Below are 15,255 nucleotides of genomic sequence, written 5' to 3' on the forward strand. Positions count from 1 at the left end.
AATGGTTCCATTCTGTTGCAAACACTTCAGCAAAAGTAAATCAATACCTGAGCTGATCCTCCCAAATATTGAGCTCCAGCTCCCACTGGAATATTCTTTTCCCTCCCTTTGTCTCCTATTTTTAGAAAAATTAAACTAAACAAAACTCATTTTGATGTAAATGCTGTGTCAACTTGAGTTTCTGAACAAAGATAGAGCTGAGATTTTGAGACATACAGCACCTCGAGCAACCGCGTAGGAGGAAAAGTGTATTACATTTTCTTCATTGGCACGCCTTCCCCGTCTTGGGTGACAGATGGAGCAATAATAAGGCCAATGAAGCAGAGCTGCTGGGCATTCAGATTGTATTTACAGGCCTCTCTGGTTTATTATTGTGTAGGAATTAATAATAATGTCAAGAAATGTTAATTTTAATGCTCTTGTGTATTCTCCATCCCGATCAATGAGTTACTATTATAAGTAATTGTGGTTCAATGAAAACTTCTATGAATCTTAAACTGAAAAGAGCAATAAAACAAGCTCCAGAACATGGCCATAGACCTATGACAACCCATTCAAATTGTTAGTGTAACTGTCGACAAGCAGTTCAGTGTATTTTCTTATATACATGTTTTTTGTGCTCTCAGGTCGTCCTGGTCCTCCCTCAGCTCCTATTAAGTTTGAGGAAATCGGCGCGGAGAAGATTACTCTCTCCTGGCTTCCACCAAAGGATGATGGTGGCTCTAAAATCACAAACTACGTCATCTGGAGACGGGTGGCCAACAGGAAGACCTGGGTGCCTGTAACCAACGAGCCCAAAGACCGCATCTGGACTGTTGAGCACCTCATGGAGGGACACGAATACGTATTCCGCATCATGGCACAGAACAAGTATGGAGTTGGTGAGCCGCTGGACAGCGACCCCGAGGTCGCCCGAAACCTTTACAGTAAGTTTCAGCTTGTGGTACTGATTTCCCTAAAACGTTATGTACAATTTTAGCTTCAGGGGGTGAGAAACAGGAAGCTGATATATAAGCAAGGCATAATTATTGGTATAGCACACTTCAGTAACAAGGGCTGTACATAAATCAAATATGCAAGAAAAGAAAAACAAAAAAGTACATTGCAGTAGCACAATAAATATAGGTAAAGAAAGGTTGTGAGCTTAAACTGATGATTTTTCAGTTAAGAGTTTAAAGAGTTCAATCAAAATCTACTTTTGTATCCCTTAAATAATTATTTTGTATACTTTGAGTCTGGAGGAATGTAAAGAATTATTTGTAGTCTGTCCAGGAGCTGCGTAGATCTCGTTATATTCTGTTTGGGTCATATTTTTCAATCAGTGAGACATATAGTTAACTGATTCTGCAAAGTGAATTCTGTAATTTTTTTGAAATAAGTAATATTTATTATTAAGTGAGCTCCATCAAAAATTATGCTCCGGGTCTAATCTTTGATTATTTCTGTCTGCTTACAGCTGTTCCCGGTCAGTGTGAGAAGCCGACGGTGACCAATGTCACCATGGACTCCATGACAGTCAACTGGGAGGAGCCTGAAGATGATGGCGGCACTCCGATCACCGGCTACTGGCTGGAGCGCAAGGAGACCACAGGCAAACGCTGGGCCCGTGTTACCAGGGACCCCATCCGCCCCATGGGCCTTGGCGAGTCTTTTGTAATAACTGGACTCATCGAGGGATCTCAATATTTATTCAGAGTTTCTGCCATCAACGCTGCGGGCCCAGGACTCCCCAGTCCTCCAACAGACCCCACCTTTGCAAGAGACCCCATCTGTGAGTATTGTGTATGTGTATGAGACATTATAACCCCACAGGCCAGGACGTTAACCACCTACTTGTTCCCCGATGAAGCTCCCCCATCTCCTCCGACCCCGAAGGTTTCTGACTGGACAAGGTCCACAGTGGACCTAGAGTGGATACCACCTCTGAAAGACGGCGGTTCCAAGATCATTGGCTACTGGGTGGAGTACAAGGAGGAGGGCACTGAGGCCTGGGTCAAGGTGGGAGGAAAACTGTTAGCTAGCCTGACCATTATGGCCTTGTTGGAAGAAAAATGAAAATTAAAAGACATGTTTTTGTTTCTCAGGCTAAGGAAACTGAAATCCGAGGCACACGCTTTGTGATCAGTGGCCTAAAGACAGGTGGTCAGTACAGGTTCAGGGTGAGTGCTTTTAATGCTGCTGGTAAGGGCGAGCCAGGTGAAGTCCCAGAGGTGCTTGAGGTCAATGACAGAGCCAGTAAGTTAAATATAAAATATTTGATTGTCTTGTTAAAGCCTGAAACTGCGTTGAACAGACAGTAATCAAAAGCTTCTTCCTTTCAGTTGCTCCTGAGGTTGACCTTGATGCCTCTATGAAGGAGAGGATGGTAGTCCATGCAGGCGGTGTGATCCGCCTGATTGCCTATGTGTCAGGGACGCCAACTCCTGAGGTCACCTGGACCAGAGATGGTGCTGGACTGCCACTAGAAGCCAAAGTGGAGACCACAGCCATCAGCTCTTCACTGGTCATCAAACCCTGTGCCAGGAAACACCTCGGTGTTTACACTTTGACCGCCAAGAACGTCAGTGGGGAGAAGACAAAGAATATCACAGTAGAAGTCCTGGGTGAGTAACAACTTCATGATGCATGATCAAATTGGTATATCTGAAAAGCCTATTAAAACATGTTTGATATTTTTTTCCAAAATGTTTAACCTTAGATGTTCCTGGGCCTGTTGGCATCCCGTTTCTTGCTGAAAACCTGAGCATAGACTCCTGTAAGCTCAACTGGTTCTTCCCTGAGAATGACGGAGGCTCTCCCATCAGCAACTACATCATTGAAAAGCGTGAAGCTGAGCGTAAAGCTTGGACTTCGGTGTCCTATAGCGCCAGCAGACAGAACGCCATTGTTCGTGGTCTCACCATTGGAAAGGCCTACTTCTTCAGAGTGGCTGCTGAGAATGCCATCGGCATTGGACCATTTGTGGAGACGGCAGCCGAGATTATAATCAAAGAACCAATAAGTAAGCTGAATGACGTTAGATATTTTTTTCAACAAAGGAGTAGGAAAATGACAAAAACTTAGTAACGTGAATAAAGCAATCGTAAAAGCCATACTTTCCATGTTGAGATGTTTTCTCATCTTTTTTTAAGGCGTACCGGACCGTCCTGAAGAACTGGAGGTCACCAAGGTTACCAAAGACTTGATCAGTGTCACCTGGAAAGCGCCGAAATTTGATGGAGGGTCTGAGATTACCATGTACATCCTGGAAGCCCGCATGATTGGCAAAGACAAGTTCGTCCGGCTCACCAAAGAGAAGCTGATGGACAGGAAGTTCACATACGATGGTCTCAGAGAAGGCGACAGCTATGAATTCAGGGTGATTGCGGTGAACGAAGTTGGGCCGAGCAAACCATCATTCTGCACCAAACCGATTACTTGCAAGGATGAACTTGGTGAGTTTTAATTCAGCTGCTGATCAATGTTGATGAAAATCAGAGTAGTTCAGAATTTAAACATCAGATTGTGAAACATATAGGAATCTTTTTCTGAAAATGTTTTCTCCTTACAGAGCCACCTACAATCGAGTTGGACTTCCGTGATAAGGTCATCATACGTGTGGGAGAGAGCTGTCTACTTCAGGGACGGTACACAGGCAAACCCGCTCCATCTATTGTCTGGTACAGAGACGATGAGGAGCTGAAGGCTGACAAACACGTCATGTTCAAGAACACTGCAACCATGATGTCACTTGGCCTGGTGAAGGCAAAGAGGGAGCACAGCGGCAGATATGTGGTGGTTGTGGAAAACAGCACGGGATCAAGGAAGGGTGTCTGCAACGTCACAGTCGTTGGTATGAAGAACAGTGGATAAAACTGGAGCTAATGTAAGCAAATACCATCAGGAGTGCTGATTGTTTTGCTGTTTTCTTTATCCCTTCAGATCGCCCAACTCCTCCTGTTGGCCCTGTGGTGTTTGATGAGGTGCACAGGGAATATATGGTGATTTCCTGGAAGCCTCCTCTGGACAGTGGAGGTGTTGATGTATCTAACTACATCATTGAGAAGAGAGATGTCAATAGAGAGATGTGGACCACTGTAACATCTGCCACAACCAAGACCACATGCAAGGTAGGTTTGGTTCTCAGGAATGATGCTTTTACAAGATCTTCAGGATTCTGGTGGGAGATGATCACTGGAGTTTGGAGTTGATTCAAATATTTTCTACTTCCCCAGATCCCCAAGCTGACGGAAGGAAGGGAGTACATCATGAGAATATTTGCAGAGAACATGTATGGTATCAGCGACGCTCTGGAGTCGGAGGAAATGAAAGCTAAAGATCTCTTCAGTATGTTCTTTATCGTATTAAAGCTCCCATAAAGTCAAAATTTTAATAACATTCTCTAATGTCTAAGTTTATATTAAACAAGGTTGCTCATTTTAAACCTCACTAAATCTTTTGATCAAAAGCTACAATTATACAATGAATGCTAAGACTTCAAATTCCCTAACATTATATACATATTTCCAAAATTAAGGAGTCCCTGAAGCCCCTGAGATGCCAGTAGTCAGAGAGGTATATGCGACCAATGCTTTGGTGCTGTGGAACCGACCCCGTGATGGAGGTAAACCCATTACCAACTACATTCTGGAGAAAAAGGAGCCTGGAGCCAAGAGGTGGTCCAGAGTCACCAGAGACCCGCTTTACCCCGCCACTCAGTACCGAGTCCAGGACTTGGTGGAGGGCTGCGAGTATGAATTCAGGGTGATGGCTGAGAATGAGTTGGGAACTGGAGATCCCAGTCCCCCATCCAAGCCAATCCTTGCCAAGGATCCCATTGGTCAGTGTAATACTTTTCCTTCCATTTTTTGCCACATCTAATTTTAAAACCTGCGTTTTTAATAAACGAAACATGTTTTTAATGTTTTTCTTATTTTTTAGATAAAAGTTTAACTATCTTAACTTTTACATTTCCTATAAGGTTTCTAGGTCTCTATATTTTTATAATATGGGTTTCCAGTGTCACGCTTGCTGCTCTTAAATATGACTACTCTCCTTGCACAGTGCGCCCAAGTCCTCCAGTAACCCCAGAAGCTTACGACAAGACCAAAGACTCAGTTAGTCTGAGGTGGAAGATGCCGCGTCACGATGGAAAAGGACGAATCTTTGGCTATCTTGTGGAGTATCAGAAGCCTGGTTCCGTAGATTGGATTCAGGCCAACGAGACTCCGGAGCAGTGTCCTGACCTCCACTATGTGGTGACAGGCCTGACGGATGGACAGGAGTATGCCTTCAGGATCTTTACTGTCAATGCAGCAGGAAAATCTGACCCCGCCTTCGTCAAACAGACCATCAAAGTCCATGACAGGCTTGGTAAGGGGATTATTTAAGGGCAAAACATGTACTCTACTGTATCAATATTGTATATTATTCATTTCACATCTAAAATTATTCCAAATATACTGTATTTTTCAGACTATAAGGCACACTTAAAATCGTTAAGTTTTCTCAAAAATGTATGGTGCGCCTTATAATCCAGTGATGATTACTGTACTTGTTGTGCTTACTGACTGACTTTATGTGGTACAATGTGCTCAAAAATCTGTCAAAATGTGTAAGTACTACTTTGGTAAGCAATGAACTCTCTCTGCTCAATGGATATTCGGAGCATTACAGTACGCCGTACCTGATCGGCCCCGTAACATGAATCTTGAGCAGCCTACTTTACTGCCTGACTAAAGGTGCATTCATGTAAGGCAGCCCACACCCGGAGTACACACTAGCAACAATAAACCAAGTAAATTAATTTAATATACCAGTGAAGTTTATTTTGGCCTTATGTTAGAAACATGGCAGTGTAGTCCAACTCTTCCTGACAGAGACAGATGGCTCTCCATCTCAGGTAGTGTGTGTGTACGCGGAGGAGGGGAGTGATATTACAGAATATTTAATGCACCGTATAATCCAGTGCGCCTTATAGTCCGAAAAATAGGGTATGGAAAAAAATGTTTTTGCATCACATAGGACAATTTGATACCAGTTTTCTCTTATTTGCTTGTTGGTCATAGCCTGCCAGTCCATTCACTTTTTCCATTTATGTTTCCACAGAGGAGCCAGAGCTACTCCTGGATGCGAACATGGCTCGTGACCACTTGGCCATGCTGGGCACTGATATCACTCTTAGTGCCACAATTAAGGGTGTACCGACACCGACAGTCGCCTGGAAGAAAAATGACGGAGATGTTCCTTCTCACATTACTGTTGCTGTCACCGCCACTGGCAGCAAAGTCTTCATTCCCAAGTGTGTCCGTGCAGATTCTGGCAACTACACCATTACAGTCGAGAATGCTGCTGGAAAGAAATCTGCAACCGTTGCTGTTCTTGTCCTGAGTATGTCAAATGTGTTCAAAAACAAATTATTTTAACTTCTGTGTGAATGTTTTTTTTAACACCCACTGTTTCCCTCAGATAAGCCTTCTCCTCCAAGAGATCTTGTAGTGTCTGAGGTGACCAGTGAGTCTGCTTACCTGACATGGAAGGCTCCAGAGGACAATGGTGGAGCCGTGATCTCTCACTATGTTGTGCAAAGGAAGGATGTGGCTGCTGATCAGTGGGTACCAGTTGCTCCAGCTAATAAAAAGCTTAGTCTTATGGCAATGTACCTGATGGAGGGAATCCAGTACCTATTCAGGGTGGCTGCTGAGAACCAATTTGGCAGGAGTGATTTCATAGTGACCAAGACACCCATCAAAGCTCTTGATCCTCTATGTGAGTGAAGGTTATACTACATTATTACTGTCTGATATGTTCAGTAGGATATAAATTATAATGTCTTCCTTTTTTCAGAAAATGCTTGATAATGTAAGCAATTCTCATCAATTAATTAATTACATATCTCTTAACACCTTTAAGATCCTCCTGGCCCACCCAAAAACCTCCATCATACTGATGCAGACAAAACAGAGGTGTGGTTGGCCTGGGAGTGGCCTGATCGCACCGGTGGAAGCGAAATTACTGGCTTCATTGTTGAACGCCAGGAAGAGGGCCAAACAGACTGGGTTACATTCAAGACTGTGAGCAATAACCACAGTCATGTCACAGGTCTGGAAGAAGGCAAGACTTACCGCTTCAGGGTCAAGGCTCAGAATGCCATTGGTGTAAGCCGCCCTGACACCAGTGTCCCCATCACTTGCCAGGAGAAGACCTGTAAGCACACATTGAGAGTTTCTCACAACAAACCATTTCATGTGCTCATGTAGATCTTTAAAATTTTATAACACGGTTCCTGTTCCCTTCTCTTTTAGTGCCACCTACTATTGAAGTTGATGTGAAGCTGATTGAGGGTCTTGTAGTCAAAGCTGGAACTACTATTACTCTACCAGCTAAAATGACGGGAATCCCTCTTCCCACAGCTAAATGGCTTAGCGATGGCAAGGAGATACCATCAGAGGGGCGATTCAAAATTGAATCTGCTGGATCTTCAACCATCCTCAGTATCACAGAGTGTCAGAGAGGAGACACTGGAGAGTACATACTCACTGTTTCCAATCCTGCAGGTAGTAAGACAGTCGCCCTACACGTCACTGTGTTGGATCTACCAGGACCACCAATTGGACCGATCAATATCTTGGAGGTCACCCCTGATCACATGATGATACAGTGGAGGCCACCAAAAGATGATGGTGGCACACCTATCACCAACTATGTGGTGGAAAAGAAGGATGTCAAGAAACCATGGGAGCCCTGGTCAGTTGTTAGCTCCAGTGGAACCAGCACAAAGGCCAAGGTGACAAGGTTGGAGAAAGGTCGTGAATACATTGTCAGGGTCCGAGCAGAGAACAAAATTGGTATTGGTGCTGGTCTTGAAAGTCCTCCTACTATTGCCAAGCACATGTTCAATCCTCCCGGTCCTCCAGGCTTCCCAGAGTGTTCTGATATCACAGAAAATGCTGTGACAGTGGAATGGGCCCTACCTGACTATGATGGAGGCAGTCCCATCAGTGGATATGTGGTTGAACGCAGAGAGATGACAGGAAAGTGGATCCGTGTCAATAAAACCCCGGTTCTGGACCTAAGATACAGAGTCTCTGGTCTGTTTGAAGGCAATACCTATGAATTCAGAGTGTTTGCTGAAAACATTGCTGGTATAAGTGAGCCTTCACTCACATCTGACCCAGTCAAAGCTACACGGGCCATCACAAAACCTGGACCCCCTGGTAACCCCAAACTTAAGGACTGGAGTAAATCCTATGCAGACATCTGCTGGACCAAACCCACAAGGGATGGAGGAAGTCCAATTTTGGGTTATGTTGTTGAGGTCCAAAAGTCCGGAAGTGCCCAGTGGGATAGAATCAACAAGGATCTAATCAAGATCTGTGCTTACAGAGTGCCTGGCCTCATTGAAGGAATGGAGTACAGACTGCGTATCAGAGCTACAAACAAGGTTGGAGACAGTGATCCCAGGGAGCTTCCTGAGACAATTTTGGCAAAAGACATCCTGGTGCCTCCTGAAGTTGTGGTTGATGTCTCCTGCCGTGACTCTGTCACAGTTAGAGCAGGTCAAATAATCAGTTTGATTACAAGAGTTAAAGGCAGACCTGATCCAGAGATCACATGGACCAAGGATGCCAGAGTCTTGTCTCGGGAGAAGCGCACAGAATTTAACAACAACTACCCTGTTTGTGAACTAATCATCAACGATGCCATCAGGTCAGATTATGGAAAATATGGCATTGTTGCCAAGAATAGCAGTGGACAAGCACAGGCCACTATTTTGGTCAATGTCTTGGACACACCAGGACCTTGCCAAAATTTGAAAGTGGCCTATGCAACAAAGAAATCGTGCATGGTCTCCTGGGAAAACCCAGAGGACAATGGAGGCACTGAGATAACTCAGTATATCATAGAATGCCGTCAGCCCAGCCAAAGAGGGTGGACAGTGGTCTCCAATGATTGGACCAAGCGCTTGATAAAAGCTCCTCTTACTGAGGGCTGTGAGTACTTCTTCCGTGTAAGTGCTGAAAATAAGATAGGAGTGGGTCCATCCACGGAGACAAAGTCCCCTGTTTTGGCAGTGGATCCCATTGAGAAACCTGGGGAACCCATCGACTTCCATATATCTGAGATCGGAAAGACCTTCTGCTTCTTGAAATGGAAGAAACCCGATTACGATGGTGGCAGTCGAAACTTAGCCTATCATATTGAAAAGAAACCAAAAGAAGCCGAAGAATGGGAGAGGCTTCATAAGGGCGCTATCAAGGAGACCTACTTCATGGCAGACAGGTGTATCGAAAACCAAATCTACCAGTTCAGGGTTCAGACTAAGAATGAGGGAGGCGAAAGTGACTGGGTGACCACGGGAGAAGTGCTAGTTAAGGAGCAGCTGGTAGAGCCTGAGGTTAAGGTTAAACTGGATGCAACCCTTGTAGTGAGGGCAGGAGACTCTATTGCAATTGAAGCAACGGTCAAAGGCAAACCTCAGCCTGACGTCAAATGGACAAAGGATGAGCGCACAGAAGAGATTAGGAAAGGCCTCAGACATCAGCTTGAAACTGGTGTAGACTTCTCCAAGCTATTGATTACAGGTGCCAGGCGCACCGATAGTGGCCAATATGTTGTCACAGCCTCCAACAGTGCAGGAACCAGCTCTGCTAAAGGCACAGTGAATGTACTAGATAGACCTGGTCCCATCAGAGACCTCAAGGTGTCTGATATCACCACCGACAGGTGCAATCTGGCCTGGGAAGTTCCCGAAGACGACGGCGGCTGCGACATTTACAACTACATCATTGAGAAATGCGAGACCAAGAGAGGTGTTTGGTCTGTTCACTCCAATGCAGTCATCACCAATAAAGCTAAAGTAACCAGACTTATTGAGGGTAATGAGTACATCTTCAGGGTTCGAGCTGAGAATAAAATGGGTCCTGGGCCTGCAGTTCAGAGTGACGCGATTGTTGCCGGCACCCAGTTCAATGTTCCTGATGCCCCTGAAGCACCAGAGGTCACCAAGATCAGTAAAGAGGAGATGACCGTACAGTGGTCAGATCCTGAGAAGGACGGTGGAAAACCAATCATAGGCTATCTTCTGGAGAAGAGAGAGGAGCACGCAATTCGTTGGTCTCCTGTCAACAAAGATCCAGTCCCTGGAAATCGTTTCACAGTGACTGGACTATTGCCTCTCCATGATTACCAGTATAGAGTTAAGGCAGTGAATGAAATTGGAGTTGGTAATGCGAGTAAGCCTTCTCGTGCCATAACTGCAAAGGATGCAGTTGGTAAGTTCCTCAGTATAATGTTATCTGTTTACTTTTATCTTTTTACCCTAACCAAGTCCATTGCCTCATACATCATTATATGTACATACAGAACCTCCTGCACCACCTACCAACTTAAAGGTTGCAGACAGCACAAAATCCACAGTAACCCTGAGCTGGACCAAGCCTGTGTCTGATGGTGGAGCTCCTCTCATTGGCTATGTTGTGGAGATGAGGGCACAGGGGACTGCAAAGAAAGGAGATGATGGCTGGAGGAGATGCAATGTGGCAGCACAACTTATTGTCTGCGAGTTTACAGTCACAAGTCTTGATGAGAAGCTTGTATACGAATTCAGGGTGTCGGCTCAAAACCAGGTGGGCATGAGCCTGCCCTGTGACCTGGAGGGTGGTGTGATTCCAAGAGAAATCTTAGGTAAAAAAAAATAATGAACAGTTTGTCAAAAGATTAAATAAATAAATAATAAGTTGTTTTTTTAGATTCACACCCAGCAAAAAAATATATCTTTTATCCAACAGAGGCTCCAGAGATTGACCTGGATGCCAACCTGAAGGATGGCCTCACAGTTCGCGCCGGTTGTCCCATTAGACTTTGCGCCACCATCAGAGGCAGACCACATCCCACCGTAACTTGGAGGAGAATGGGTATCGACAACGTGGTTAGGAAGGGTAAAGTCGACATCATCGACACAATGACCTTCCTGGTCATTCCTGACAGCACCCGTGACGACTCTGGGAAATACTGTCTGACGCTAAAGAGCCCTGCAGGAGAAAAGGCTGTGTTTGTCACTGTTAAGGTTCTGGGTAAGTCTATGCTTTCTTTAAAATTTGGTTAAGATTTACTTTCTTACTGCAAGAAAACAATCTATATGTTGTCTAACATACATCTGAAGGTAAAAAGAAATTAATAGCCTTTTATGCATTTTTTTTCCCTATAGATACTCCAGGACCTGTAGCAAACCTTGAAGCCACAGACATTAAACAGACCTCCGTTACGTTGGCTTGGAATCCTCCAGAGAACAATGGTGGCAGTGAGGTGACGCACTACATAGTTGAAAAGCGAGAGCTTGACCGCAAGACATGGGCAACGGTCAAGACTGAAGTTCAGCCGGATAAGATTCCCCTCAAAGTTAGTGGGCTGATACCTGGAACTGAATACTACTTTAGAGTCATAGCTGTCAATGAATATGGCTCTGGAGTTCCCAAAGTGACACCTACTTCTTACCTGGCTTCTGATCCTGTCAGTAAGTATCTTGAATCAGAACATCACAAGAGATGGGAGATTTAATTTAGGACCAAAGTAAAGCTCTGTTTATAGATGTCTTTTCACCTGGATTTAGAATATACTAACATATTAAATTCCCTTTTCAGGCAAGCCAGACCCTTGTCCGAAGATTGAAATTTTGGAGATAACCAAGAACAGTGCAGTGGTTGGCTGGGTGAAGCCTGAAAGAGACGGTGGTGCAAAAATCGATGGTTATGTTATTGAGTACATTGAAGTCAAACCTCCTCCAGAGCCACAGGCCCCTGTGGAGGTTTGTAACCCAACATTCATCTTACTGCATTAATCCATTAAATTATTCAGAACCTCACAACAACAAAGCCCTCAAGCATTTTATGTTAAATAATGATGCCCTATTTGCACTGTTATTTGTGTTTTATTGTGTTTTTCATACTTTCATACTTACTACTTAACTACAGGTGGTTGAAGGAGAGGAAGCTCCTCCACCACCTCCTCCACCACCAGTGGTGGATGATGAAGAGGAAGAAGAACCTGAGAAGGAAGTGTGGAACGCCTACACAACAGTTAAAGGTTTATCCATCAGTGTCAGTGGCCTGAAGGAAGGCAAGAGGTACAAGTTCAGGGTGGCTGCCAAGAACATCATGGGTATGAGTTCGTTCACTGAAACCAGAGAGCCAACTGAGATCAAGGAACAGATGGGTATGTTTAAATGCATGAAAAGCATTGTTTGAAAGAGCAGCTGTGTGATTTTATTCCTTTAACATCATGTGTTTTACAACATAATTATTTAGAAATTTCCAGAGATCAAAATGGCAGATCATTCAATGTGATCACTGTTTGATATTTAGAAAATGTCTATATTTAAATGGACTAATTACTGAAATAATAATCAGCCAGTTCTACTTTTTTTTTTTTGTTTGAATGCAGTCGAGCCAAAGATTGTTATGGCAGAAACAGCCAGTGCTAGGGCTGGAGCCAAGCTCAGAGTGGAGGCACTGGTTTCAGGAAAACCCGTTCCAACGTGCAAGTGGACGCGTGGTGAGAAAGCTGTGGTCCCGTCCAGTCGTTTGGCTGTGCATCAATCTGGCAACTTGTGTGTCCTGATCATCAAAGACGTGACAAGGAGTGACAGTGGAGAATACAGTCTTGTTGCAGAGAACAGCACTGGACAAATTTCCCAGGCAATAAAGATTGTTATTAGAGGTACGTAACACTATTTTAATTTATGAAATACAACGATGGTCGTGTTTAGATGTCTTTGATCTGACCAAGAGAAAGAGTAAACATAACTAGGTGAGCAATTCTGTATATTTCAGACATCCCTGGTCCTCCTGAAGGCCCTGTGGAGATCAGTGACATTGATTCTGATGCTTGCTCCCTGTCCTGGAACAAACCCCTGGAGGATGGCGGCAGCAACATTACAAACTATGTGATTGAGAAATGTGACGTGAGCAGAGGCGATTGGGTGACAGCCCTCTCCTCCTGCGCAAAGACCAGCTGCAGGTTGGGAAAGCTTGTTCCTGGAAAAGAATATGCGTTCCGCATCAGAGCTGAAAACCGTTTCGGTGTGTCGGATCCCCTTCAGTCTGAAAGAATGGTCGCAAAGTTCCCCTTTGGTGAGTGTGGGGGAAATGTGCTGCAAGGCTGGAGCTCGGTTGGCCTTGAATGCAAGTTAATTAAAAAACCTAAACAGCTCAGATGAATTATTCATTTATGATTACAAAATGTGTTTATATATTTTCTATTAGATGTTCCAAGTGAGCCCACAAACTGCCGTGTGAACAAGACCAACAAGGATTGTATGTTTGTTGCCTGGGATAAACCGGAGAATGATGGGGGCAGTCCCATCACAGGGTACTACATTGAGCGTAAGGAGAGAAACAGCCTGCTGTGGGTGAAGGCCAACGACACTGTGGTCCGCACGACTGAGTACCCCTGCGCTGGTCTAATTGAGGGCCTGGAATATACCTTTAGAGTGTCGGCCATTAACCGTGCTGGCCAGGGAAAACCAAGCAAGAAAACAGACTTTGTAACAGCAAGGACACCTGTTGGTAAGTTGTCTATATAAAAAAGTTGTTGTTTTTTAGCCAGTTTGCTGATTTGACCCATTTCTATTTCTGTTTCATAGACACTCCAGGTAAACCTGAAGTTCTGGATGTGACCAGGAACTCTGTCACTTTGGTTTGGGCCCGTCCTAAAAACGACGGAGGAAGCAAGATCATAGGCTATTATGTTGAGGCCATGCGGGTGCCTGGGGACACCTGGATCCGTTGCAACACCAGCAGTCAGAACGTTCCCAAGGAGGAGTATACAGTGACGGGACTTGAAAGAGACCTTCAGTACCAGTTCAGGGTCATCGCTAAAACTGCAGTGAACATGAGCAAACCTTCAGAGCCCTCAGACCCAGTCCTGGTCTGTGCTGAGAATGGTGAGACATTTCTGCTCAACACACTCGTGTTTAAGCTAATATAATGCAAAAAACAAAAACGAATTTGCTGCGAGTCTTTACAAATTAAAGCTGTTATTTATTCGTGTCATTTTCAATACACACAGTTCCTCCCAGGATTGAACTTAACGCCAAGATGCAAAAAGCTTTAACGGTAAAAGCTGGAGCCAAAATCTTGTTGGAAGCAGATGTGTTTGGTAAACCTATGCCCAGAGTCACTTGGAAGAGAGGCGATGATACACTGAAGTCAGGCGAAGGCCAGGTCATTACACAGCAAAGACAGCACTTCCAGTTGGAGATACCATCTGTCACCAAAGAGCACACAGGCACCTACACAGTGCTGGCTGAAAATGCAAGCGGCTCCAAGACGGCAGAAATCCAGGTCAATGTACTAGGTAAGGATTTACAGAATTTGAAACTCACCCAATTAAAATTTCCATTGAGTTTTTTATTCTAAATATTGCATTTGTGTTTCTTCAGATGTGCCCGGCCCCCCTGCCAGTGCTACATATATTGAGGTGTTAGCCTCCAGTATCAAGCTGTCATGGCAGCCTCCTGTGAAAGATGGTGGTGCCCCTGTCTGCAGCTACATCGTGGACAAGCGTGAAACCAGCAGAACTAACTGGGCACAAGTGACAACCAAGATAAAGGGAGACGTATTTGAATTTAATGTGGAGAAATTAATTGAAGGTCGTGAATATCAGTTCCGAATTCGTGCTGAAAATGCATGGGGAGTTGGAGACCCATTTATAACCAGTCCAGTCATTGCCAAGAACCCTTTCAGTGAGTCCTCATCTGCTTTGGTTCTAATTCAGACTTTTAATTTGTTAATAGTACTACTGTTAAGATTTAACTAACTGTATGTTTTGGATGGTACATCTTCTATCTGGCACATCACAACATGTTTCTGGACAAGCCGGGTCCAGATTTAGCAACTAATTTTAATATTGAGCTATATGTTTTAGTTTTTTGTTTAATCAAACATGTTTATTTGGGTACCACTTTCAGCTGTCCCAGGTCCCTGTGAAGCGCCCCTGATAACCAATGTGACCAAAGAAAACATGACTGTGAGCTGGAAGGAGCCTGTTGATGATGGAAAGTCCACTGTTCTGGGCTACATGGTGGAAAAGAAGGAGAGCAAGGAGATGAAGTGGACCAGGATTAATAGAAAGCCCATAACAGAAAGGAGTCTTGAAGTGACAGGCCTAACAGAAGGAGTTGAGTATGAGTTTAGAGTCATTGCTGTCAACAAAGCTGGACTTGGGAATCCCAGCGAACCCTCTGCTGGCACCACCGCACAGAATCCTATTAGTAAG

At 44.4% G+C, this 15,255-nt stretch overlaps 1 protein-coding gene across 4 annotated transcripts in view; it reads left to right on the forward strand.

Annotated features, from left to right (window-relative positions):
- Positions 1-15,255, forward strand: part of ttn.1 (titin, tandem duplicate 1) — a 169,888-nt gene that overhangs the window by 104,166 nt on the left and 50,467 nt on the right. For all 4 annotated transcript variants that reach the window (XM_036139670.1, XM_036139671.1, XM_036139672.1 and 1 more), the window contains 28 exons: positions 627-926; positions 1,457-1,771; positions 1,850-1,998; positions 2,085-2,235; positions 2,322-2,603; positions 2,699-3,001; positions 3,132-3,434; positions 3,551-3,832; positions 3,922-4,109; positions 4,215-4,326; positions 4,517-4,819; positions 5,044-5,352; positions 6,088-6,369; positions 6,448-6,747; positions 6,892-7,185; positions 7,284-10,253; positions 10,345-10,665; positions 10,770-11,054; positions 11,189-11,494; positions 11,622-11,785; positions 11,952-12,192; positions 12,421-12,696; positions 12,810-13,109; positions 13,242-13,544; positions 13,622-13,921; positions 14,047-14,334; positions 14,420-14,722; positions 14,948-15,250. In XM_036139670.1, coding sequence (XP_035995563.1) covers positions 627-926; positions 1,457-1,771; positions 1,850-1,998; positions 2,085-2,235; positions 2,322-2,603; positions 2,699-3,001; positions 3,132-3,434; positions 3,551-3,832; positions 3,922-4,109; positions 4,215-4,326; positions 4,517-4,819; positions 5,044-5,352; positions 6,088-6,369; positions 6,448-6,747; positions 6,892-7,185; positions 7,284-10,253; positions 10,345-10,665; positions 10,770-11,054; positions 11,189-11,494; positions 11,622-11,785; positions 11,952-12,192; positions 12,421-12,696; positions 12,810-13,109; positions 13,242-13,544; positions 13,622-13,921; positions 14,047-14,334; positions 14,420-14,722; positions 14,948-15,250 — 10,233 coding nt within the window. The remainder of the gene's footprint in view (positions 1-626; positions 927-1,456; positions 1,772-1,849; positions 1,999-2,084; positions 2,236-2,321; positions 2,604-2,698; positions 3,002-3,131; positions 3,435-3,550; positions 3,833-3,921; positions 4,110-4,214; positions 4,327-4,516; positions 4,820-5,043; positions 5,353-6,087; positions 6,370-6,447; positions 6,748-6,891; positions 7,186-7,283; positions 10,254-10,344; positions 10,666-10,769; positions 11,055-11,188; positions 11,495-11,621; positions 11,786-11,951; positions 12,193-12,420; positions 12,697-12,809; positions 13,110-13,241; positions 13,545-13,621; positions 13,922-14,046; positions 14,335-14,419; positions 14,723-14,947; positions 15,251-15,255) is intronic.

The sequence above is a fragment of the Fundulus heteroclitus genome, chromosome 7, assembly GCF_011125445.2.
Source record: "Fundulus heteroclitus isolate FHET01 chromosome 7, MU-UCD_Fhet_4.1, whole genome shotgun sequence".
Taxonomy (NCBI): Eukaryota; Metazoa; Chordata; class Actinopteri; order Cyprinodontiformes; family Fundulidae; genus Fundulus; species Fundulus heteroclitus.